Source organism: Haliaeetus albicilla, chromosome 1 (genome assembly GCF_947461875.1).
Source record: "Haliaeetus albicilla chromosome 1, bHalAlb1.1, whole genome shotgun sequence".
Lineage (NCBI taxonomy): Eukaryota > Metazoa > Chordata > Aves > Accipitriformes > Accipitridae > Haliaeetus > Haliaeetus albicilla.
In genome coordinates this window covers 28,913,309-28,938,738 of record NC_091483.1, presented here as the reverse complement: position 1 = coordinate 28,938,738, position 25,430 = coordinate 28,913,309, and the positions used below count along the sequence as shown (strand labels likewise).

Genomic DNA, 25,430 nt, shown 5'->3' with positions numbered 1-25,430 from the left:
GGAGACTTGGTTACTGTACTACAAACTTGGATTTCAGTATTAAGAAAAGCAGCATATTATTGATAGTTGGCACTATTTAACAGAAGCTAACTGACCCGGGAGTCTGCTCTGCCAGAAGCTATATAAATGCACAGGAAAAATGGTGCTGTGTAGCCTGTACTCTCTGCTCAGTGCTGTTTTCAGAAGTCAAGTGGTAGTCAATCAGTAAACCTCCTTTTGCAAAGTGCCCGTGAAAGCCAGCCAACAGCCAGGTACTATGTAAGTGGGTTTAAACTCACTCTATGCATAGTCTCGCTTCCCTTCAGAATTTTTTTAGGGGCCAACCAACAAGAAAAGGCTGGCAGCCGCCAGGTCGGGCCCGACACCGCAGCAGCGTTGAGAACGTCGCTGTGGGCCAAGCAACACGGACAACGGCAGGGTGACTCTCGAGGGGGTGGTTAACTCCCCCGGGATGAAACGGCTCGCGTATTCATGCGGCTTCCTCCCGGCGGGAGGGCCTGTCCCTGAGGGAGGGATTTCGTCGCCAGCGAGTGGGTGGCAGGCAGGCAGGCAGGCGCTTCCTTGGCTCCGCTCTGCCCTACTCGCTTCACCGCTGCCTCTCCTCGCCCGCCCGGGGTGGGCTTCTCCTCAGCCGTGAGGTGGCGGACGGCCGTTGCCGCGCGCGGGGCTGAGGGGGGCCCCGCCAGCTGGCGGCCGGTGGTGCTCGGAGCGGCACGGGCGCCCCTCCTCCCGCCCCCCAACGGCGGCTCGCGCCCAACGGCCGCCGGCTCCCTCTCTGCCCCCCAACGGCTGCCCGCTCCCGCCCCGCCCCGCCCCTCCTCTCCTCTCCTCTCCTCTCCCGCGCGGCCGTTTGCGCCGTCGGAGCGTCAGCGGGAATTTCCAGCCAGGAAGTTCGGCGGGCCGGGGGGCAGGGGCGGGCGGAGGCGGAGGCTACGCAGGCGGCGGCCGCCGCGCAGGCCGGTGCCGCTCGGCTGCCCTCGGCCCTCGTCAGCGGGCCCGCGGCGGGGCGGGCGGGAGGGAGGGGGAAAGTCCGCGCGGCAGAGGGCGCGGGCGGCGCCGGCGGCGTCACGCCGGTTACATGGCGCGGCGCTGAGGGACGCGCGGCCGGGACCCGCTCAACGGCAGACGACGACGACGACGACGACGACGCGCCGCCGCTAGCCCAGCCCAGCCCTGCCCCGGGTGAGCCCCAGGCGGCCCCTGACCGGCCGCTCGCCGCCGCCTTTCTCCCCTACCCTTATCTCGGCGCCCGTTTGCCGCTGGCTGCGCGTCCTCCGTCCCGCACGGAGCGAGACCGGGGCGGCAGCGGGCAGCCCTGCTCGGGGCTGGCCGGGGGGGGGGGGGAAGCACTGTAGAGAGCGTGGCGGCCCCCCGGAGGGGAGGTTTGCCGGCGGGAAGCGCGTCCCGTCCCGTTCCTCCGCCCAGCCGCTCGCTCGCCTGTGACCTCGGCCCAGGCGCGGACTTCCCGCTTGAAGAGCCGGGAGCGGTTGCCGGGGGGTTTGCCTGCGCTCGCCGGGGCGGCTGCAGCGAGCGAGAGGGGAACCGGCGGGCAAGCGGCGGCGGCGGCCGGTGCCGTGTGGCGGGACGCGGGGGGGGCTGCGGGTCGTGGCGGCGGCGGCCTTGCCGGCGGGGTGACCCGGGGAGGCGGCACCCCCTTCTTCCCGGTGCGCAGTTTCTGAAAGGGGCGATTGCCACCGCGCTTTCCTTTCTGTTGCGGGTTTGAAAAAGTGCACTCTGTTAGTGCGCGGACCGCCTCACGCCTCTTTCGTGACTGACTATTTTTTAAGCACGTAGTAGGCTTTTCGGCTGATACCTTCCTAGCTAGGAAGGGGTGTCTGTGGAGGACTGTCAAGTAAAGTGAAAAAAATTGGAAAGCCCAGCTTCTGGTGACCATGTAGTGGGTGCTTGTTGGCAAAGGTGGTGTTGCTTTTTACGCTTTTGGTTTCGAAGATGACGTATGTGCTTAACCTGAGACACAGTTTGGAGTGTCTGCTGTTGTATGGTTGCCGGCTGCTCTTGAAAAAACATAAACCGGAACGTAACATGGAGTATTATTTCTGAACTGTAGTACAGATGAGCTATGTGTTATTTGGCCATTATCATGATGCAGTGTACTGCTATGTAATTTCATTCAAATAAGTAAATATGAGTGCCTGTAAGCATTTGCAGGATAAGCCTTTGTAGGCAAGGGATCATCTGCTACATTTCAACTTCCTGGTTTGAAACGCTTAACATCTTTGCTAAAGAATAACGTTTTAAAGGAAATACAGATTATTTTTTTTAAAAATGGTTTTAAAGTGCCGATCATATTTGACATGTTTTGTGCTTCAAAAGTCCTCTCTTCATTTATTCTGTTCACAGAGAAAATTAGTACTAAGTGGATGTATTCTCTGCCATATCACCTTGTGCTTTACGTGCTGTAAGGTGCTACACGACCACTGTCAAGCTCACAGAATAGGGTTGAAGATACAGCACTTTGTTTTTATTGACATTCAGAGTCTCTGTGCAATGTACTGTGAAGTATCAACTTTTGAAATAGTATTTCAGTCAAAGCATTTTTATTCTCTGGGAAGAGAATGTAGCAGCCCATTCTAGGAAAGCATTAACCAAGACATCGTCATTCTAAGACGTCATCCTGTCTGCAGCGTTTTGTAATCTACAGAAATGACTACAGTTTAATTGAGAAAACGAAAGAGGAAAAAGCAGCCTCTAACTATCCAGAGGCAGATCCTCTGTTCTGTGAACTTCCCTGGCTCAAGCATTTAACTGACAGTTATGCCGAAATACTATTGTTGGGATCTGCCACAGAGTGTGGAGATTTCGAGGAAACTCAGTGCTGAAATATGTGCAAGATCTGTTAAATAATTTAATCTGAAAAATGAAACAGAAGGGAGAAAGCCTTTTTCTTTCCACCCTTTGTCCCATTTTTAAAGAAAGAAATGTCAGTCAGCGGTAGAGTCATCAAAAAATGAAATTATTTTCTCATGCAGGTAATGAATGTACTTTCAGTAGAGTTAAGGTTGTAAAACTGAGAATGGCTTTGTATCACTGTGTGTCATGTTGTGTGTTTTTAAAAAATAATGTTGTAGCAGATAGACTTCATACCTGTATTTGCTTAGTTCAGTCAGCATCTTGGTAAGGTTTTTGTAGTATATACTTTGAAATCAGAAAAGTTTGCTGGAAAAAAAAAAGTGTGCAGGGAGAGAGAAGAAGGGAATCTTGGGAGAGGGCAAGAGGGTGGAAAGCAGACAGTGATACTTCATTTATATGCACATTTGAAAATTTCCTGCTTCATTTATTGAAAACCAGCTATTTAATTGTTTTTCAGTTACTATGTATTTTATTTTTAAAATACATTTTAATAATAAATTTAAATTTACCTTTTTCATTGAGGTGGCATTATGTGAATTCAGGAATGGATACCTACAAATAAATATCACTGATGCAAATTGGCTAATTAATAGAATTTTGAGGTTTTGTGAAAACAATACTCCTTTTCATCATTGCCTTTTGCCAAAATCTTGCCATGTCACTGTCTCATGGGTACATGCGAACTCCAGAAATAAGTGCATTTAGGAGTTCATGTTATCATGCTTATCGTCACTGAATCTGTAAGGACAGGAACCAAGTTTGAAGGCCTGTAAGTCTTTACCATCAAGGGTGCTCTATGCTGACTAGAAAGTTCAGGTGTCCCTCAGTAGTTAAATGCATACAAAGTAAATGTTTTGAAGTTGCAAAGATACAGTGAAATACAATGTTGGTTTTTTTTTTTACTAACTTACAGTTGGCTTTCTGGTGCAGCTAGTGATGAGAAAATTCCTTGGTCTTCAGAGATTCTGGTTAATTACTCTGTTTTCACAGATCTCTTCAAAATGTACTTGCTAAAATCTTATCACCTTTCGGTGCTGTAAATGTTTGCCAACTCTAAATTCAGAAGTATTAGTCTTAAAGAAAATTGTTACTCATTTCCCTAAGCAACTAATGAAAGCTCTAACTTTAGTTAAAATTTTTTTTTCCAACGTGTTGCTAGCTTTTCTTTCGTTCTCGGACACAAAATAACACAGCTATTATAAAACAAAGAGGAGAGAATGTTTCAGGCAAATAATGAAAAAGAAGTTCCTGGTCTTGGTCACTTTTAGCTCTGACACAGTTATTTTAGAAGTAGAAGTTGTAAATTGATGTCCTTTAAATATGCTGTGAACCTTTTAAGAAGTTCTACATTGATAAGATCATAATTATGGTTGTCATTAATTGTGCCCTTAGGTCAGTCAGGCACTAAATTTGCATCTAATTTTGGGCATAGAAATAATTCGGTGAGTCTTCTTCAGTGCTTTCATTTAAACATATATATTTTGCTGAAGCACTGTTGGCAGTTTCAGAAGTAAGGCCTTAAAAGATGTTTCAAATTATTCTAGTCTCAAGGTAAAATCCTTTGTTTAGGATTTAGGTGGAGCTGACAGACCATGTGTGGGGAGGAAGCTACTGTTGCTACTGCTAGCATTTTTTTCCCCTTGCAACTTTTATGTTCTTTTGAAAAGTAGTGCCAGATACTTTTTTTTTTTTTCCTCATTTAAAATTCAGAATTAGCTAAAGTGAAATACCTCTATATTTCATTGAAATACCTCTATATTTCATTGCATCCTCCAAGCAAACTGTGCTGGTATCAACAGATCAAGAGCAAAGTAGGTCTGAGTTGTGTGGTGTTGGTTGTCTTTTTTTTTTTGGTTGGTTTTTTGTTTGTTTGTTTCTTTTAAAGATCTTATTTCTATGTGTTTAAACACTTATGGACAGATTTTAACATACAAATGAAGTAAAAACTAAGTGAGCAGATGTTTTTGGGGTCTGATTAAGTGGTTTTTGTTGTGTCATAGGTTACTGTAGAAAATCGAGGCTGCAGGAGTTGCACTATTTCTTTGGGAAAAAAAAAAAAAACCAAAACCATCTCCCCCCCCCCCCCCCCCCAAAAAAAAAGCCTTAGTAACCACTTTGCACCTGTAAATTTGAAACCTAGGGTATAACTGTAATGGTGCTGGACTCAGTTTTACCTGTTTGGTTCCACTTACTGGTGTTACTTAACTGACTGTTTCTGTGATGGTATGTTTTCAGTAGCTATTCGAAACCAAAAGGTCACTGAGAATCCCTTAGCTCACTTTTGTGATTGCAGTGGTAACAGCCCTTGCTATTTTCTGAGCCCTCTGCTGCTGTTCATGAGATGAGGGACTGTGTCTTCAGTAAGACCCCAGAACCTGTGTGAAAGTACCTGGTGATACAGCAAACCTTATGTGAACTGGACTTCTGAAATCTTGGGTTTGCTTGCTACTTGGCTTCTCAGAAATGCTGTTCTTTCTCCCCCAAAAGGAGAAGGTTTGCTGTTTGATATTGATGATTCATTACACTTAAGGCTTACAAAATGGATATGTGTGGCTTTAAGTTAAAATTTGACTTTGATGAACAACTTTGTATGAACTAGAACTATTTCTAAAGAACATTCAGTGTTTCTTTTTAATCTGTAGGGGAAAGTAACAGTATTTTAACATGGTATTCAGGTTAGTTCAAGTAGCGTTACCATCCCACATTGCTAAAAGACAGTTTAGTTACTAGAGTTGTTTTGTTGTGTTGAACCTCAGTATTTTTACATATACTTAGCATTATACATATACCAGAGTATGTTTGCCATTTATTTGAATACTGTTTATTCCTTTGGTTTAAGTTGCTTTGAATGTGTTTTAACAAAAACATTCTAACTTTATTCTGACAGTATCCTGGAAAAACAGTTTATATGTTTATGGCATCTTAGTGTTTCCTCTTATCATGTTAGTTCACTACTTTTGACATTTGGGAAAGGAATAAAATGCTTACACAAAAATTCTGTTTGATATGTAAAAGATAATTAATAAAGCAACCATTCAGGTAGTCCAGTTACTCTTTGCCAAGTGAATTTCCTCATGCTATGGATTTTTCTTCAAATTTAGTAGTTATCTGGTGTAATAAATTTGAGTCTAGATTTCCTACAATAATTCAGCACCCAACAGTTCTGATTCAGTGCATCACACTTCTGAACTCTCTTTAATACTTGTGATAGATTTAATTTCCTAAATGTTTCCTAGTTTTTCTACTGCTGTTCAATAATGCATCTTCTCATGACAAAATATTTGAAAATTTTCACTTAGTTTTTTAACTTTAAAAATACACAGCCAGAACTTGCAGGTCCCACCCAACAGGAAATAATAAGCAGACTTAATTAATAACAAGAGGAGGCGATTTGTGCTGTTATGTTAGAAAAACACAGTGTCATTTAGGATTATATAGTGTTATTGCAGCTGCAACTGTACAGATGAGAAAAAGTCTGTAGAAAGCAGTACCTTTGATAAAAATGTCTCTCTGCACAAACCTTTTCTCACTTGTATACTGAGAAATTGTACTCAAGTCTTTATTCAGAGATTACATGTCTTTGTGGTAGCTGAAGAAAAGTTAAAAAATACAACTTCCGTATGCCTCTTTTGCGGAAATTGAGCATTGTTGAGTTTTATACTGAGAATACAGTTTCCTTAAAACAGCTCCCTGTACCCCCAGGTATTGAAGTCCTAGATGGGAAAAGAAATATTAGTAAACTTTTAACATTTAAAGGCAAACTTCAAATTTCAGGTCTGTTTCATTGCTTCAAAACCTTCAAAAAAATATAGTTGATGGGGCTCCTTGTCAACTTGAGCAAGTTAGCAATCACTTCTCATGGCTTTTAAAATGCTTTTTCTTCCCTGTTTGTGCCAATAATGTGAGTGAAAGTATGCATGATGTTCCCTTAATGTTTTGGTTCTATTTACTTTATATATTTCAGAATACTACAGCTGTTTATCACCTCTTTTGAATAATCCAGGGATCTGCTGTCTGTAGTACATCTCTTTCTTTTCCTTTTATTTTAAAAAAAAAAAAAAAAGTGTGTATGTATAGCTTGCAGTTTCGCAGCTTTTCCAGACTCTGCATCAGGACAGTGCTCATCTAAATGAAAAATGTTTGGTCCAGTCTTAACCTTTGCCTGGGGACTTCAGGAGCAGTGTAATTTATTAAAATGCATGCAATCAAAATGAGTAGTTGAGAACAATGTAAATAACCATTGCTAAAACCTTTTCTGTGTTAAGATTTTGCTTGATTAGTATTTGGGAGGGGGATGTCTCTCTTCTTTCCCTACTCTTCCTCTCCTGAAAATTTTCCTTTTCAGCAGCTTCATTAATGGCAACAGTAATGGAAGTACAAGGTGCTGGTAGCTAACAGCTGTTAAGAGTTTAGTTGTGTAGACATGCTTTAAGCAGGTTTGGACAATATGTGTTCAAAATGCCAGCAACTGTTTGGAATCCTGCCGGTACAATATTCCCACTGTTGTTACATTGCATTTAACAGAAGTGGGATTTATTTTTCTTAAGAAAATCATCTTTTATTCAGTCTTAAATAATTAAAGTGGTTAGAAGGGCATGCACAGCTTAAACTGAGGGTTGTCCATATAACTGCTGTAGGTTCATGACCCAACTTGTGTGTCCTCTGATGCGTCAGAAGACCTAAGCCTGTGTATATGTATGGCCTGCTATTTTGTGCAGATGTAGAAAATAGCAGTTCTCAAACTTCCTTTTCTCCCTCACTGTGCTTCTCTAAGAATATATTCTGCACCAAAGGTTTTTGCTCTGGAGCTGTCCTCCCAGTATTTTGGGAAGAATAACTGGGTTACAAGGGAAGTGAAGTGCTAGATGAAGTTGAGAGGAGGTGGCCAGAGCTAAGGTGAAGACGCCAGGCATTGCAAGGGATGGGCAGCATCCTGCTTTTGAAGGCACTGCAGTGATAACGGCTTGAGACTTAACATCTTGGATCAGTATCTCTGTTCTGTCAGAGCAGCCTGCTCTGTCCTCTAGCCAAAATCCTCTCAGCAGCTCTTGTCCTGCTTCCAGCCCTGACCCAGCAACCCACAGTGTCTATTGCACAATACGTTTCCCAGCATCTCCATTTGGGAAATGCTGATCTCTAAAACAGTTGTCTCTATACAGATACAGATTATGTTTTGCAAAGGATAGAAAAATGAGATTCAAGGATGGATAGTTGCCACTAAAAGAAGTAAACAATACCAGGTAAAACACATTGTAGAGACTGTACAGTACAACTGTTACTCTTTCTACCTCAATATTTCATGGCTGCTACAGGATTTCAGAGAACTTGGTGCTGTTCCTAAAAACAGTTCTCTGCAGTCAGATAGTCTGCCATGTTTTATAGCCCTGATGTAGCAAAAATATATGTAAAACACGAATGTTTGCCTCTCTTCCATCGTTATTCCTCTCTATTTTTAATAAGCAAAATAAACAGGCTAAAACCATAAAAACAGTGAATTTCATGACTTTCATTCAGTGTCCAGTTAAAGAAGTTTTGTAACAGGTAAATTCCAATGAAAGCCAAGTCAAAGAGGAAAAAACACTCTGCTAGAAAACTTGCAGGAAGAGCTGTGCTTTCAAAGTCAGCTGAAGTGTAGTAATTGAGTTTCTTGTCTTGAGACTTGCTTTCTGAATCCCAGCCTTGAAAGGTGAGAACAGGTTGATGTAAAACATCTCATAAAGTAAGAGATGGCCGATCTTCAACATACAAATTTATTTAAACCATCAGACTAATTCCAGTTCACAAGTATAATGAGCTCTGGGCAATAAAGATCATTATTTACTAACATACGTATCTTCAGTGTACCTTTTACAGAATATGCCTTAATTTCCATCCTGTTAACTGATCTGTGCTATAACAAAACCTTCTTCCATAAAATAATAATCTCTTTGCATTAATTCTGTGAGATTACGATGGGCATCCTGTCATGTCAGTTTTTATGCTTTTATTTTGTTTGGTTGGCTCAAAGTACAGAAAGTTTAAGAGATGAGTGGCTGATAAGAGTTTCCACCAGGCATCACACTCTTTTATGATGAGGCAGGTCTTTGTGGGGCAGAGAAATTGGTGATATTGTTCATCCTTCATCTCTCCAAATTGATTTAAAAAAATGCATTTATATTCAAAGAACATAGATTAAAAGTAGAGACCTGCTCATGATGTCTCTCTCTGAAGGTCTGGGAAAGGAAGTGTATGTCATGTTTTGGTTTTGTTTTGCTTTTTTTCTCTGGTCCTATGTGAAATGTTAGCTTCATCAGTAAGCACGTTGGTGCACTTTAAAACATGAATAGGTAGATTTGGGGCACTAAAGTTCAATTTTCTTGGGGGGGGGGGGGTGTTGTTCAACTATTTAGGGTAATATTCAAATTATTTTATTTCCTTGGAGGAATAAGGAGTCTTCCTAATTTGTTAGTATATATACTGTTCAGGTTTTTAACCAGACCACTATGAGAACAAAGCTAGAAAGAAAAAGAATGAAGTTTGAAGTCTGAATGTTTTTAAAAGGCATGCAGCTGCTTTGTGAGATGTCTGTAAATGTTTTCAGAAATAACTGGACTATTGGTATCTGAATCAAACATTAAAGCTTGATTCCTCATAGGTGATGAAATTTGCATCAGGTTATGCTTGTCTGTAGAAAGGTAATAGGAAGAAGTCCCATTCCCTGTTTGTAGGTATTGGATTGAATACTGGTATCAAAGAGGAAAATGGTTTACCTCATTTTTAAAATTCAGGCTGGAAAGTTGAAGAGGAACAGTAGAGGGAAGGATCTGGGCTCCAAAAAATCAGGGGGCTAAAAAAAGTTGGTTAGAGAAACATCTTTGTTTTTGAAAGGTAATTACACGCAGTGGATGTTGGTGAACAGCAGGAGAGAGATCTGAAATCAAATGATCAAGATAAACAGAAATGAGAATTCTTGTTCCTGGATGAGAGCATTCCTACATTAATTATGTTGTTTCCATTTTAAATGCCTGATCCTTTTGAAGCTTTAAAACAAATATTCAGAATACAATAAATGAACTCGTGCTCTTCCAGCTGTGCCTAAGTGTACCTGGTATTATTCGGTTATTAAGGAGGAGTAGTGATGCAAAGTAACTGCCATTATGTTTGCTTGGTTGGTTTGTGCAACCCCGTCATATTCCATATATATATATATATTCCTAGGTTTTTTCTTTTTCTCTTTTTTTTTTAACCTTTTTCACAATGGCAACTGACCTGCTGTGGGCAGAAAGGAATACAGCACACATGCATATGCACATCCATACACACTTATAGTCCCTCAGTAGGCACAGCTGTGTGGTTTTGGACAAGCTTAGCTGGATTTTACATTTTCCCATTGCGCTAGGAGCTAAATGATGTTCCTTCACCCACCTTTGAATTTTCACACTAAAAAATACTGTGAGTTGAAATGTTCAGTTTCCTGTGCCCTGTTATCTGAAAGACTTCAGGCAATCTCCACGGTGGAGTCTGTCGTAGTTGATTGTGGTCTGCAGGTGTAGGGGTATTTTTTTATTGTAGATGTAAGTTTGCAGTACAGTTTGTGGGAATTGGAGATTATGTGGGGAGCAGGCATATATGGCAACATGAGCTTCCACAAAGCAATTTTAATCCCCATCTTCTTCCAATGAGAGAGAGAGGTGGTTTTGACTTGACTTCTCTAAGATGCATACAGCAGCAAATACAGCTTGGATAAAAACAGTCTCTGCCCCAAAATACAGCTCATGCAAGGAGAGAATGAACAAAACTACTCGTGGTAGATGCTAATCTTACCACTTAATGCATGTAGGAAGGGTGCTTAGAAACTCAAGCAATAAGGGAAGAGGCTAATTAAAAGTCATACAATTAATGTTAGGGTTTGTTTTTCTGCAAGTATCTTTTTGGTTTTTAATCATGTTATTGACTCCCTGGATTTGCCCTGATTTTCTTGTAAGGGGAAGCTTAGGGATTTGTTAACTAAATAAATTCTAAGGAAACGAATCTGAATCCTATTTTGACAGTAGGGCTCCCACAATGTTTTTGTCTTTTGTTGGCTTTGAAAGAGAACAAAACATACAGTGAAACTGAGAGTGTTTTCAGTCACTTAGAGGGGTCATTTTAAACTGCTGGGTTAATTTTTGTCTAAGCCCTGAAAAAGCAATCAAGTGTCAGTTTACATACACAAAGGCATATGTTTACATATCTAAATCATCGTGTGTTTACAATAAACTGGCTTAGCATTTAAGCCAGGGAGAATGTCTTTAACGACCCCCCCCAAACACTGCAGCTGCCTGTTGAACACAAAAGATCTCGAGAGACACCTGTGCTTTTGGTGATAGTGAGATTGTGTTTAATACCTGGTTAGAAATTCATTAGTACATACTTACAGCAACTGGGTAGTGTGTGGGTAGTTACCTTGCTGCTTCTGAGCGTAACGTTTGTCTTTAATGACTGATGCTTTGCTCTCATGACATTGTTCGTTGCATCAGTCAAAAAGCCAGAAATGACCATTTTGATCAGGTGAAATTGAAGCACTGTTTCAGATAGACGTAGGTTCCATTTCTGTATGGATTCTGCTTTTTATATCAAAGTACTTTAAGTGAAAAGTTTTCAGAAATACTGTCCCTGCAGTACTTTTCCACTTTGTTGAAGTCATGTATTGTAGAACTGTAAATATGACCAGGTAGCAGGTGTGAGAACTGCCCTTCTCCCACAGAGTTCTGCTGGAGTGAGAGTGGTGCAGTCTGAGAAACTAGAATAGGGCTAAGATGATAGAACATGCCGTTAAATTTATCCTGTTGGCCTTACAGAAAAAGGCTGTGAGATGCTGTGTTTGAAAGTTTTGCAAAGATGTATACATTTAGCAAACAGGCAAGTGGGCAGATGCTATTCATATTATCTCCTCAGAGACTTTTTTTTTTTCTGAACAAGCATATTTATTGTGTTATCTAGGTCCTTTAGGATTTTTGGAACACAATTTTGTATATGCGACTCATGAAATAGTGATTAAATATGAGAGAACACAAAACAAGACTTTTAGGACCAGTTTTTATTCCATTTATGCAGAAGAAATCTGGCATTTGCACTCACAGTTACCTAATCAGTGTGCATCAGCAGGGTGGGTATTTTCCAACGCTTCCTAAAAAATGTTGGCTGTTGAGGTCTTGAGATTGTTTTCTGTAATACCTACACCTTTAACTGGGAAGTGTTTGCCAAAAACTAAATTACAGTTGTTTCAGTGATTTCAGTAACTTGTCAATTGGTGATAAGAGTTATATTCTTTCTATGGAACAGAATGTCAAATAAAATCATCTTAATAAAGTTTGTTGTATGCTGAAGGTTTTGTTATGCCTTGTATATTGACTTTTTCCCGTAAAGATTGATAATAACAATAGCAAGTTATTGATGAAAATAATGCTTTGCAGAATGTGCCTGCGAGATAATGTGATCAACTGGTATTTTTTATATTGCTGAAATCCTGATGTATTAGGTGATGAAGTACAGCATGGGTGACTGTGGCTGCTTGTTATATCTGTTACTCATTTTTGGCTGAAATCCTATGACCAGTTATTTGATATTTGCCCAAATACTACAAATAAATATTGCTCAGTAAATATTTATCTCTAAAATTGAATTACAGACAGGTGAGTACTTTTATTTCTAGGTAAAAAAAAATAATTTTATCCTCATGGACCCTATGTCCTGGAAGTCATCAGAGTATTAATTGTCTCCTATTTCTCCATTTAAAATTTTCTTTCGTTTTGTACTTGCATGGGATGGGTGGCTATATGTTGTCTTTGGAGCTTGTTAACAAGCTGAATTGAGCCTCCATCAAACTGAAGTACCCAAGTATTCCAATATTCTTTTTGATGTTTGCCTTTCTACTTCCTGTAGAAGGTACATGGTGATTCAGTTTTTCTTTACTGGTTTACTGATCACTTGCTACTGTCTTTCATAGGGCAGCAGGTTTTCACAGTTCACTTTGCTTTGCTGGAAAACATGGCTCATGTTCACTGTGGTGGAATATGAGGGCCAGTGACATGTTTCTATCTTCTGTTAGTTACTAACCTTATTTGAAGTGTCTGCTTGCACGCAGACATGAGTCTCTTGAAATAGTCACTACTTTATTTTCAGATGTTCCCTTGGAGAGTCTTTTTTAGTAAGATCAACATAAGTGAAATTGTAATTCTTTCAATAACATCTACATGAAAGGAAATAACGCTAATCATTTATAATAGACCTAATAAATTCCTAAGAAAATTTCCAGGCTCTGCTACTGGCTTGCTGCTGGCCCCAGGAAAACTAAGCCAGGCTAAACTTACCCAGTGTCCAGCATTTATATGTAGACCTGTGAAGGAGGGTTAGGTGTGTTGTACATCCATAATTGTCATTGTCAACACTGAGTTGTGAGTGCCAAGAGCTTATCCTGTCCTTAGGCTGCCCCTTTCAAATACTGAGGAATTTTAAGAGTATTTTGTAAATCATGAACTTCATGAGTAGAATAAGAAGGGTCAGAGATGAGGCTTTTAACTCTAATGTTTTTCAAGTTTCTCTATTGCTGTACATTGAAAAAAATGAGAGTTCTGATCATGGTTTTGTGTTTCAGGACTTAAAATGGCAGGAGAAGATTCCTATATTATGGGAGTGTCTGATCCTCAGGTAACCGGATTTGTGTACTTTCAGTATCCCTGTATTCTCTCCTAGTTCTCTGTTTTGTCTTCCTCTGGTATTGTCCTGTCATTTCCTAGGCTTAACAACATGGAGATATAAAAGCATTCTAGTTATTGGCAGTAATCAGGTCTGGGGAAATCTAGGTTTGTTTTTCTCTGAGGTATTTATGTGACCTGTAAAGTGCCTTGCCACTGGTGAAATGGCTGAAATGAAAAGGAAAGCTAGGCCTGCTGAAAGAAGCAATTGAAAAAGTGCTCATTTTTATGCCCTGTCTGCCTGTGACACTTGCTCTGAAATTTCTTCTGTGGTGGGTGGACATTGGACTTTATCTGAAAATAATGCCCCTTATGCCCTAAAAGGCCCCTTTATATAATTTTTTGTGAAATTTGCATTGACATTGATGACTAAAATGTTCCTTCACTCGCACAGATCAATAGGCCTAGTTCTTCAGAAGCTCTTCCTGATCTCATTAGGTTATTTCATGATTCATTTGAATTGTGAGAATAGTGCTTGAGTGAAAAGTCTGAGTGAAGAACAAATCATTTCTACCCACCTTAACTTCCAAAAAGAAACTATTTTCTCCTTTATGCTTGCTCCACTTTGGAAGAAGGTAGATTTATACTTGACGACAATTACAGTGAGTTAAGGCATGTCAGTATTCAAAAAAAAAAAACAAAAAACTTTAACCTGTATATAGTGTTTTCTTGCATTAGAGCTTGTAAATATATTTACATAAGGAATGTAGTCTGGTGGGGTTTAATCACAGAAGTAGAAATGAAAACTCACAAGTTCTCAGCAAGGTGTTGGGCAAGACATCTAGCGTCAGATTTTCAGAATTTACCATATAAGCTCTTTTGAGTATATAGTTGCTAGTGCATGTAAGCAAAATGCATGCTTAGAAACTGGGCTGAGCTCAGTGCAGTCTCATGATACTGGTGAAACTTGGTCAGTACTATCAGCTTGCTTGCACTGCTGTTGCCAACAAAAATAAAGTAGATATAAAATGTTTACGTAATGCACCAGGGTGTTTGCAGTCTCAATATTTGCAGAGAACTTTGAAATTCTTTGCTGATAGATGCTTTATGAAATTATGTATATATGTAGTAATGAAGAGTATTTTCTTTCAATATAGATGTTTGCAATGGATCAGTTCATGGGAATGAATGCATTATTTAATAATACAAATTACATCACTTCAGACTTACCACTACGAACAGGTAGGAACCATTGCTATTTGATTGTGCCATTGTCCTGCTGTTTCTTCTTTTTGTTCTTTTGTGAAGTTCTTTTAAGCAGCTTTTTTGTTTACACACTCGTATTTCATAATACTAGATCCCAAAGTTGTCAACTAGGCTTTTTATTACACCTTTATGCATCTCTCTCTTACCCTCATGAAACTTTCAACAGTGAGGCAAATCTGATTTTCTTTTGGCTTGTACAGAAGCTGAAAGTTTCAATTAGTGAAATGGTTTGAGTGACCAAAGAGCTTGAGTTACCTGTTTTTATAAATTTTTGGGTTTTTTTTTTTCTAAATTTGCATTTTCAGTGACCTACATGTTTGTATTGCCAGCTTGCAGAGTGCAACATGTACTTTTTTTTTCTTTTGAACAGTGTTTCATTTGTTGTAATAATTCTTAAGGTGCTTGTTTTTCACTAATAAGACACAGAATATGTTCAACTTCCTGTATCATTTGAATCTGTTTTTCCTTCTTGACTTCTCCGTTTCCTGTAAAGTGGCAGTCTGGTATTAAAAGTACCTGACAATTTCCTGAATAATAACACTAGTTTGAAAGTTCAGAGTCAAATTTTGCAACCAACTGCTGAAAATAAGCAAATAGTATCCTGCAAAGGTCTGATACACAGTTTTTCCAGTATGGTTCCAGAACAGGAATATCAAATAGAAGCGTGTTATACCTCAGCCAGTATTATTAGCTGCTTGATCAACCTTGGTCTTGTTTTGCTGATTAAATTTCTTTTTAAGTGTTACTTCTTGCTTGAATTTAGAAAACTCTGTTTCTCCTGCTTTGTTTATTAGAATAGCTGATATGAAAGGAGGAAGGAAATAAAAATTTATTTAAGTGTATAAGGTTTTTCTCAATATATATATCTCCAGTATAGCTATTAATGTCTTTTAACATGAAAGCTTTCTGTTGTTGATCTGTTTGACTCTGTTGTATCAAGATGTAGCTGGTATCTTCTGTATTGCAGATTGCTTTGTTTTGTTGAAAATGCAAATCACTTCTGTTTGCAATATTTGATACACTTGGCAGCAGAGAAGGTGTGAAGGGTAAAATGAAAAAAGCAATTAGCTTTTTACTTCATAGGTAAACTTCCACCCTAAAGTAACAATAAATGCTGATTTAAAAATAAAAATTAAGGCATGCTTACTGTTTCAGTGTTTCCTGGTTTAAACCATACTTTAGTTTTCTTGACTGAATAGTAGCAAGGAAGGATCAAGAAACACATATGGTGCAGATAATTTTGTTTCAAGATAAAATGTTCTGATGAGCAAAGCTCTTGACAAATATGGACAAGCATCCAACAAATTAATGTTGCAATCATTTGTTTGCAGTGTGTTTTTATTAAGGCACATAAAATTGTTCAGTAAGATTCATCTGTGTAGGATTAAAGGACTTGTGCATTGTATACCAAGGGTTTTTTTCACTGTTCCCCCAGAGTTTCTGTGGAACTAATAAGGTTATCGGAATTTTGATTTCCTCATAATGATATCTCTTACATGTATCTTTTAAGCTTACTCTGTACTCCTCATGCCAGACTCATTCCATACAAATTATTCAGAGATATAAAACTGATTTTCAGATATCTATGTCCTGTCTAAACTAGAAAACAGCTGTTTTTAAAGCCATGTGGGGGAGTCAAGAATTCACTGAGTTCTGCAGTCACAGAAGACTCCTACAGGGCTAAGTCTAGCTCTATCCTTAATTTGCAAAACTGCTTAGAAAAGGCCTTTTTTTTTTTTTTCTTTTTTAGTGGCACTGCTGTTGTCTATTGCTGCACTATAGGTGGCAAGTTCCCTCTGTAGAAAATGGGTTTTAATAAAGGATCATGGGTTTCAAGTTACACAAACAAAAAGTTAATCATTTAAGTTTTAGAAAAGGTTGATCATTTCAATGACATCTCATGATGCCATAGTGATTGTTTCTTGAGTAGTATTATTATAATGCTTACTTTCACCCCTGCTTGAAACTATGTTGTGTCATTACTATGGACTAGCTCTTCAGTTACAAGGTGATATAATAGTTTATGTATTATGCTTGTTTCCAAAGAGGAACTAATGATTTCTTTCTACAGAGCAAGGTCAGTTAAAAATTCATGTGGGATTTTCCAAAAGTACTCCTAGCTGAGAAGTGTTCTAAAAAGGATTTTCCTCTAGGACAGTTGGATGATTTAAACAGAAAGAACCAAAGAATTAATTGTTCCTCATGATTTCATGTGGTGCCTACACCTTTCAGTCTGTGCATTTATGAATGCACAATGTCAGACTTATTACACTGGTTGGCAGGTTTAATATATAACTGTGGATGGCCGTATCATGCCAGCATAGCTGAATCAACAAATAGCAGGGGAATTTGGGGACTTTCTGATGATAGATGTTCTGCTGTTATGTTAATATTTACAGACAGTAGAAAATGTTTGAAATGTTGGGACAGGGATTTTCTCCATGAGGTTGTCAGTGCTCAAGTGTCTTTGCTTCTTTTTCTATCTCATGTATGTCGGTTTTAAGTGAAAATTAGGCTTGGTTATTTTGGCTCTAAAGCCGTAGTAGGTAGTTACGTGGTTCAAGTTCTACATTTACATCTAAATCTAGAAAGAGAAGTAATCTCTGTGTGCCTTTGGTGACAAAAGGATGTAGCTATAACAAGTGCCATAACAGTGCAAACTGCAGGACTGACCTGTGTGTTTAAAACACCACCAGCAGCAAAGGCAGTATGTCACAAAGTCAGCCTCTTCTTTGGCTCGTTGGGAAGTATCCTGCCTTTGGGAGTTAGGTACTAATCCTCAGTGGCATCGGGGATGGAAGGGATCATTATCTGTGGCATGTATTTAGGCAGCGTAAAAGCAGATACGCATCAGTGTGATGTCCACTGTGGAGGGACAAAGTGATGCCTTAAATTGGGGAGGAAATGGGCAGAGCTCTATGCAAAGTGTTTTATAATTTCGGGTGTTTCTTACTTCCTCCTGCTTATACCAGGCCATCTACAACCATGTAATGTAGCAATCTGTGTGCCAGTTAGAGATGGTTTTGGGAACTGGTTAATTGTTTTGGGGTTTAGGGGCTCCGGTCTAACTAGTTGTTGGCATTAAGGAGTTGCATTTTTAAGCCTGTGAAGTTGAAGCAGGGCCATCAACAGCTGAACAGTATTGCCTGGAGACTGCTAAAATTACAGTTTTCTGGTATTTCTTCAACCTCCTCTGCCCAACCCTCTGTGATGCTTGCTGTTGAGAAAAGAGAAGGGCATAGAGGGAAAAACAAAGCACTTATAAAGAACTTTATTTCATATTTTTTCTGAGAGAGATAATGTTAGCAATTCAAGGAAGCCTGACTATCACCAAAAATTAGATGAGCGTTCATTTTCCCTGTCCCATAGCAGTGGCCCTAATCCTCAGAAGCAAGAGCTGACTTGCATGCTACTTCTAGTGTTTTTTCTAGATCTTCTGTGCTTGTATTTTGAAGAGTGACCTGAGGGAAGAGAGAGGTTAAGCAAAGCCCCTGTGCTGCTTGCTTTAAACATCGTGCTTTGAACACTGCAGAGCTGAGATGCAATAGGGTTCCTGCACGGGTGAATCCCTGAGAGGGAGGACATACAAATGCTACGATAGGCCTTCAGGAAGGGTAAGAGGCTTGATACAGAGTCTGAGCTTTTAGCAGCAAGGTAGCACTGCCAGGATGGATACAAGAGGGTTAGTGTTTGGTTTAACAATCAAAACCTAGAGGCTATGAGCATTTTCATCTGTGTTCATGAGCAAAACAGCACACAATTACAAGGGTGAGATGCCTGTTCTGGAGGACCCACTAACAGAGAGGAGGTGAGGGGGGGACTTGGCCACAGCTGGTTGCAGGTTAAATTGAATGACTTCAGGTACTAGGTAAGCTGCTAGATAAAGGGCACAACTAGTCCTACAGTGCTGCCAGACTTGCAGGGATATCCCACCAACCTCACAGAACCCTTTTTTCTTGACTTTGCTATGATGGGAAGAAGGAAACAAGAGGGAGCCTAAGATGGGTTCTCCTTTGGGAAGTGGGTGTGCAGGGTGAGGCCTGTCAAGAGGAAGAAAGAATGTAAGTGGTGGGAGTGTCAAGATGCAGGAGGGCCTCTGACTCAGGCAGGAAGGAAAATGAAGAAACGTAGCAGTTGAAGAAGATGTGGGGAAGTGGGACTGTGACTCAGGGTGGAGGGGAGGCAGTGGGATGCGAGTTGGTCTGTGGCAACCAAGGCGAGAAGACAGAAAAGGAAGCACTGAAGCATACCCAGGATGTGGCAGTCTGCACCAAACCCCCTCTGGGCTGGAGGACTGCATGTTTTAGTTGCAGTTCTTAGCCCTCCTGACTGCAGCAGTGCCAGGAAGATAGTGAGGAGTGCTCATGTCAAAACTTGGCTCTTGGCAACTCTGAGAGTCATCCCTGCGTAGAGGCCAGCTCCATGACTGGTTGCCACTTCAGCCTCTCTGTAGGGCAAAAGTAGAATTCAAGTTATGCATTAAGTAGCATTCCTTCTTGTGGTTGTTAAACACTTACAAGGGAGTTGCTTGTTAAAGAAGAACTTAGAGCAAGCAACCTTCCAGCATAGAGCAGAGGTGCAAAAGATCATCACAAATCTCGTCATTGTTAGTTCCTCTTACAAGGTGTACATCTTCACGTTCCTGCTGTCTATCTGCTTAGACCAGACATGCATACTAATAGAAACGAAATTAAAGTTAAGAACTTCCCTGTGCAAAACACTAAACATCTTTTCTTTTCCCCATGGGAAAGAATGAGAGAGAGAAAAAGAAGGAACCACACGCAGCCAATATTAGGCTGTCTAATGTACCTCTGGGAAGTATTCAGAGTTTAGTGAAGACAGCTGTATGAGACCTTTTGCTAAGTAAAATCCTTTTTATAGTCAAACTAATATGCCATTTATGCTTGGAAGTTCCCTTGAATATTGCTGCTTTATTTTTAAATAGCATTTCAGAAGTAATTAAATGCCTTGCATTAGAGTGCCTTCTCTGTACTGTTACTTGGATCTGGTTCAGATGTTATACCAGAATTACTTAGTCATTGTAAAAAAAAATGTTTAGTCACAAACCCCAAAGGTTAAAGTAAGACCTCAAAAACTTTGTTTTAAATACATTGGTATATGATTTATATAACCTGGATTAATGATAACAGACATCTAGTTTGCCTTTGTACATTTACACTGCACCTTTTTTGCACTTTCCTAGTATTAGTATGTAAGATATGTTGATTTTTTTTGTATCAGTATGCTTTTTATATATTTTGTATGCTTTTTATAAGCTTTTTCCCAAGGGGGCATAAGAACCACAGTCCTAAGTTTTCAGTTTTCCTGAGTTTTCACAAATGCCATGCAAGGTAAAACTACTTCAGCAGTACGAAGAATTTGCCTTGAGCTTTCCAATATTCCAATAGAGTGTATATCCCTCTCTTAGGAGTTTGAATTTCCTTATGTTGAGGGAAAGTTGGAACCTGAGAGTGCTGCAGCCACTTAGCTGTTGGATAAAAGAGTACTTCCTTTTCTGGCTAATGTTTAAGAGAAAGCAGTAGTATTTTGTGCTGATACTAACCCAACGTACATGCCTTGAAAATGAATTCCTAAGGGGAGAACAGCCAAAGAACAATTACTTGGCAGATCCTGCCCTGGAGGCTTGGTTGAAAGTTGAACTACACAGTTGTATTTTAGGTCCATTATTTCTGCCAGTGCCCAGAATATACAAGGCTTCTGGATTGTTAAAGTATAAAATTTTAGATGCCTAAAGCATGACAAGAGTTAGAGGTCTGTGAACAGAGGTCTTAAATTTAAGTGCTGATACAATGCTTAAACCCAGCTCGACTCATCTTGACTCCATGTTACAGACAAAAACTGAAACATAAAACGACACCAAAGCTAGATATTACTCTACATCTTTTAAAGTTTTTGAAGTCCAAACTGCTTTTCATGCTTTCTAATGTAAGATGATGTGTATATGGTCTTGGGGCAATTGTTTTGCATGAGTTCAAGATTTTAATTGTAGCACTGTTTACTTTTTCACAGGAAGAGTGTTGGACTTGGGAAATAAATGATCTTTATGTGGGAAGTTGTCGTCACCGGCATTTGCAATGTAACTTTGGCATGAAGCTAATTCAGTTGCTGAGTCAGCTAACTTCAACAGCAAAATACTAATTCCATCTATTAGCATATTTATCAAAACTTTAATATTGAGAGAAGCCTGTTTATTGAAGACCTGTGCTAACTAAAAACATGAAGGTCTGTTTTATTAAAGTGAAGCTGTATTGAGGAGCTGAGAAAGATGCATATATTCATACTGCAAACCATAAATTAATGAATCCTCTGCCATTTTTAATTATCGGTGAATTTTAGGCCTATTGGCAAATTAAAATTGATGCAAGTATGTAGCTCTGTGCTGAAGCCAAGTACTACGTAGTTGAGGTAGCTGTATGACATGGTACTTGCAGATGGTGCAGTTGTTCAGAGGCAGATCGCACCTGCATGTTGGCAGGGCATGGTATGCTTTATGTGCTTGCAGGCTCTGCCACATAGCCGTGGCTTGTCCGCTTTGAAGGTTTCATGTGTCCCAGTGAGCTTGCTTGATTCCTTAGCATTTATACCTTTAATAAGAGTAAATGATACATAATTCCAACAGGAATATAGCTGGCAAAATATTGTGTAGGTATTCACAGTGAAGCTGTCATTTGGGATCTGCTTTAGTAACAATTGAATTTTTAGCATTGAAATCTGAATCATCTTCTCTGCTTAGCAAGAAGCAGGGAAGAAATCGTACCTCTCGGAACTGTCGTTTTCAGACTCAGGATTTGCTTGCATTTTAAGAGGTACTTCACAGCTACCCACCTAGAAAGCTTTCCTTCTCCATGTAAAAAATCTAAACGATCAGAGTTGGAGCTAAGCTTTGATCGGGTGATAAATTCTTAACTGTGGTGGCACTGAGTACTCGGATTTTAGGGCCTGCTCAAAGGCTGTTTAAACTGGTGAACTTTGAATTAGGTTTATGGTATGAAGTTAGCTGCTGTTCAGGGAGTGGTGCAAGACTGAAAGTTGTTTAAGGAAGCCTTCTTTGAAAATACAAATACAATTTTAATAGAACTTAATCCTATGTATAGGCATCATACTCAAAGATGGATCTCATTATAGAGTCTGCATCTGAAATAGAGTGTGTTCAGTGTTTTTAGAGGCACCAGTATATTTAAAAGTGTATCTGAAATTATTAAAAGAATGTAAATTGTTTAGTCTCCTCAATTCCAGGGTTTTTTTTTAAAGCAGTTCTGACTGTTAGGGCATGTTGAGACAGCTTAAATTCCTCCTATATTCCCATACCTCAGAGCTTCCCATTGGCTGTCTCTAGACTTTCAAAAGCACCTATTCAGTAGGAAGCCCTAGGGCCAAAAGCTTGTGAGTATAGTCTTTAGAGCCCAAGGGGTTTAAGTACAAAAGTTAACCTTAGCTCAGGAAGGCCAGGCTGTTTGTCAGTGGCAAGGAGAAGATCCTGTTCTTATTCACCCTTGAGTCTTAACTGAGTGATCAGAGTTGCCCATTTAGGCCCTCTGAGCTAAAATTAACTTTTTTGAGTTAATACTTCCCTTCTTACTCCACTGGTCTTAGGGAATGTTGGAAATGACAGACTGCCAAGTGATTAAATTATTTATTAAAATTTAAATTCTGAAGATCCTTAGGTGCTTTCAAAAATTTTATCTCAAGACATTCAAGAACATCAATTTTACTCCTGCAACTTACACATCATAGTAACAGAACTATAATTTCTATTATGACTTTTCTTTCTTTTATGTTAGCAGATGGACCATATCTTCAAATCATAGAACAGCCAAAACAGGTAAGAACAACGCTACATTTTGAAAATCTTTAAGGTAGCTATGTCAGCATATTCAGCTTCAAATAAAATTATGACTTAAGATGAGAGAAAAAAAAGAGTATTGAAGAGGTTGAACTCTCATAATAAATGTGGCACTTAACTGTGAGCAGTTTTTCCTCTCACTTTTGTAGTTAAATCGTTTCCTGTTTTGTTCTGTTTTCATCTTTGTGTCTCTCTGGAAGTGTCATAAGACAAAAAAATACCTGAGGGTTTTAAAAAAAAAAAAAAAGTCTTGCTAAGTATAGACTCTTCATCTTAGAAGTGATTCTTACAGTATCCCAGTATTTTGAAATGTAAACGATTAGACCAAACATGGAAGGGGTTTAGAATTTGTTTCATGTTTCTTGAAACACATGAAAGAAAAAAGAAAAATATTTCATTCTGTTCCCAAGTTACAGGAACTTTTGACTTGTGCTTCGTCGTAGTAAAGAAATTCTGTTGTCCTTTGAGATTTATCACAGTTGGCTGTTTTGAATAACCCCCCCAAAATGAAAATAAATACTTGAATGTAACTTTTTTTTTGTGACTGTGTAGCAAATGCTCACTTAGGCTCCTCTGACAGTATGAAAGTCATCCCAGTGCACTGGTTAGTTTTCATGCAGCTGATGTACAAAGTAATTTCTGGGTTGAAGGTTGCCCTCAAGTATGCCAGGATATTGTACCCCTTTAAATGGTGGCATCAGCAATTGCAAGTATTCTTCCTGAAGCTATTACAGTCTGGAGACCCCTTTCCTGCTTCTCCTGATCAGTTGCATGGAATCTTACCTTATGGAGCTGTTAAGTACTGGGGAAGAGGCTGACTAAAAGCTGTTCCATCCTCTTGGTCTTCTGCAGAAGCATGCCGCAATCCAGTCCTTCTGGTAGGAGGTGGTAGAGAACATTTGTTTCAGCCACACACCAAAGACATTTTTGTGCTGGAGCAACCCTTCAGGAATAGGGGCACTTCATGGTCATAGGTGAAGCAGCAGCATAGTGTGAACTCTTGGAAGAATACGCTGCCTCTTCCTTGTTGTTTTAGTTCATGCCAAACCAGGCTGTGTCTTTGCATGATGGAGCCTACAGTGTGCAGTACCTAAGGAGAAACCAGTGTTTCCTTGCATGACTTCTCAGCAAGCAGCTCCTGTAGTGGAGGACCCATGTGGCAAGCTGGGTAATGGTTTATAACAGGGTGATGAGGGTGACCCATCAGCAGGGTGCTGTGCTTGTGATCATTTTTAGAGCAAAGAGGCAGCTGGGGGGTGTAAGACTGTATGTGTGAAAACATGGCTAGGATAGCAAGGGCAATAGACTGGGGAAGGCCACACAGGTGACTGCTGGATCTGTTGGATCGAAGGTATAGAGGTGAAGAGAGACTGGGTCATCTCAAGTGTAGTGATGGCAGAGGTTGCTTTGCCTTTTGGACAACTTAAGTTCAAGCTCGTCGTAGCTGGGCACTTCACTTGCAATACACTCGGTCACTCGGTTCACCATAGGAAGGCAAATACATGCTTAAAGATGAATTGCATTGTCTGGTCAATATCTGAATAAAAGTCAGATCTTTACATTTGCCTGGGAAGCAAGTTCTTAAACTTTAAAGGCTTTAGTGAGATAGGTGTTGAAGCTAATGATTACAGAGTAGTTTTTGAACCAGGTTGTTCACTATCGGCTAATACAGACTTTGAATTCAGAGTTGTTTACTATTAGAGAGAAGCTGAATGGTTCTTGACGAAGTATACAACACTAACTGGTGCTGTTTGGACAGACATTGGGAGCCCTATATAAGACGAGGATTTTGCCAGAAACTGCAGGACTGGGGAGTAGATCTGAAAGTATTCAAAGTTGGGGGCCCCATGAAATAATATAGTTAAGTAGAGTTAGAGTTCCAAACACATTTGCTTAAGAGTTGCATCTTTTGTGCCTTAGATTACCCTGTAAAAGGGATGTTATTTCCTATAAATAAAAATGGAATAAATGGACAGCTGTACTCTAGAGTGGTTGGTAATACCGTGCAGTTCCCTAAAGTATATTCAGATATCTATTTATGTAGCTGAGATGAAAACCCAACCATTCAAAGTCCCCTGAAGCTTTTGTGCTGTTTCTGGGCTCCGCTCAGAGATACAGCTTCTTCCCAGAAGAAGCATTTGTGTTTCATCCCTTTCCTTTTCTTTATGATGTTTTGGACTTCCTTGATTGTTATTGGCTTCAATTCTCTCTAGCTAGCAGCAATCATGGGAGAGAGTATCTGCTCTTGCATTCTCTATCTTTTAATTTTTATCTTGTTTTGAGAATATAAATAGATCTCTGCTTTAAAATATCTTCACTTACTGAAAGAAAAATCTCAGGTTGCTGTTACATTTAAGAGTGAGAATAGAACAGTTTCTCCAGGGCTACAGTTCAGTGGTGCTTTGTTAACCAGCACTTAGACAGCATTTCAGGGATGAACAGTTGTAACTTTTCTTTCTCTTTGTGGGCTGTTTGGGCCAGTCTTGTTTGTGTGTGTGTGCGCATGCACTCAGGTGCATATGTGCAACTTTTTTTTTGTTTCCAAACAGCTTTCAAGTTTCTTTTCCGTTATTTCCACAGAGGGGGTTTCGTTTCCGATACGTATGCGAAGGGCCTTCACATGGTGGACTTCCTGGTGCTTCTAGTGAAAAGAACAAAAAATCATACCCTCAGGTCAAAGTAAGTACATAAATCATTAATTTTGCGAACTGAATGCAAGTGTCATATATGTGTGTAGGACCTTCCTGCATATCAACATAAATTTGTATGAAATT

General features: G+C 39.8%; 1 protein-coding gene across 3 annotated transcripts in view; it reads left to right on the top strand.

Moving 5' to 3' along the window:
- The first annotated feature begins 953 nt into the window (after positions 1–953).
- Positions 954–25,430, top strand: part of NFKB1 (nuclear factor kappa B subunit 1) — a 62,713-nt gene continuing 38,236 nt past the window's right edge. The window contains exons 1-5 of one of the 3 annotated variants that reach the window (XM_069783660.1): positions 954–1,182; positions 13,487–13,539; positions 14,684–14,768; positions 22,595–22,635; positions 25,237–25,335. In XM_069783660.1, coding sequence (XP_069639761.1) covers positions 13,495–13,539; positions 14,684–14,768; positions 22,595–22,635; positions 25,237–25,335 — 270 coding nt within the window. In that variant the 5' untranslated portion in view covers positions 954–1,182; positions 13,487–13,494. Of the gene's footprint in view, positions 1,183–1,706; positions 2,991–13,486; positions 13,540–14,683; positions 14,769–22,594; positions 22,636–25,236; positions 25,336–25,430 lie in introns of those variants that run through there. The other 2 variants (XM_069783650.1, XM_069783642.1) reach the window with 2 other exon arrangements.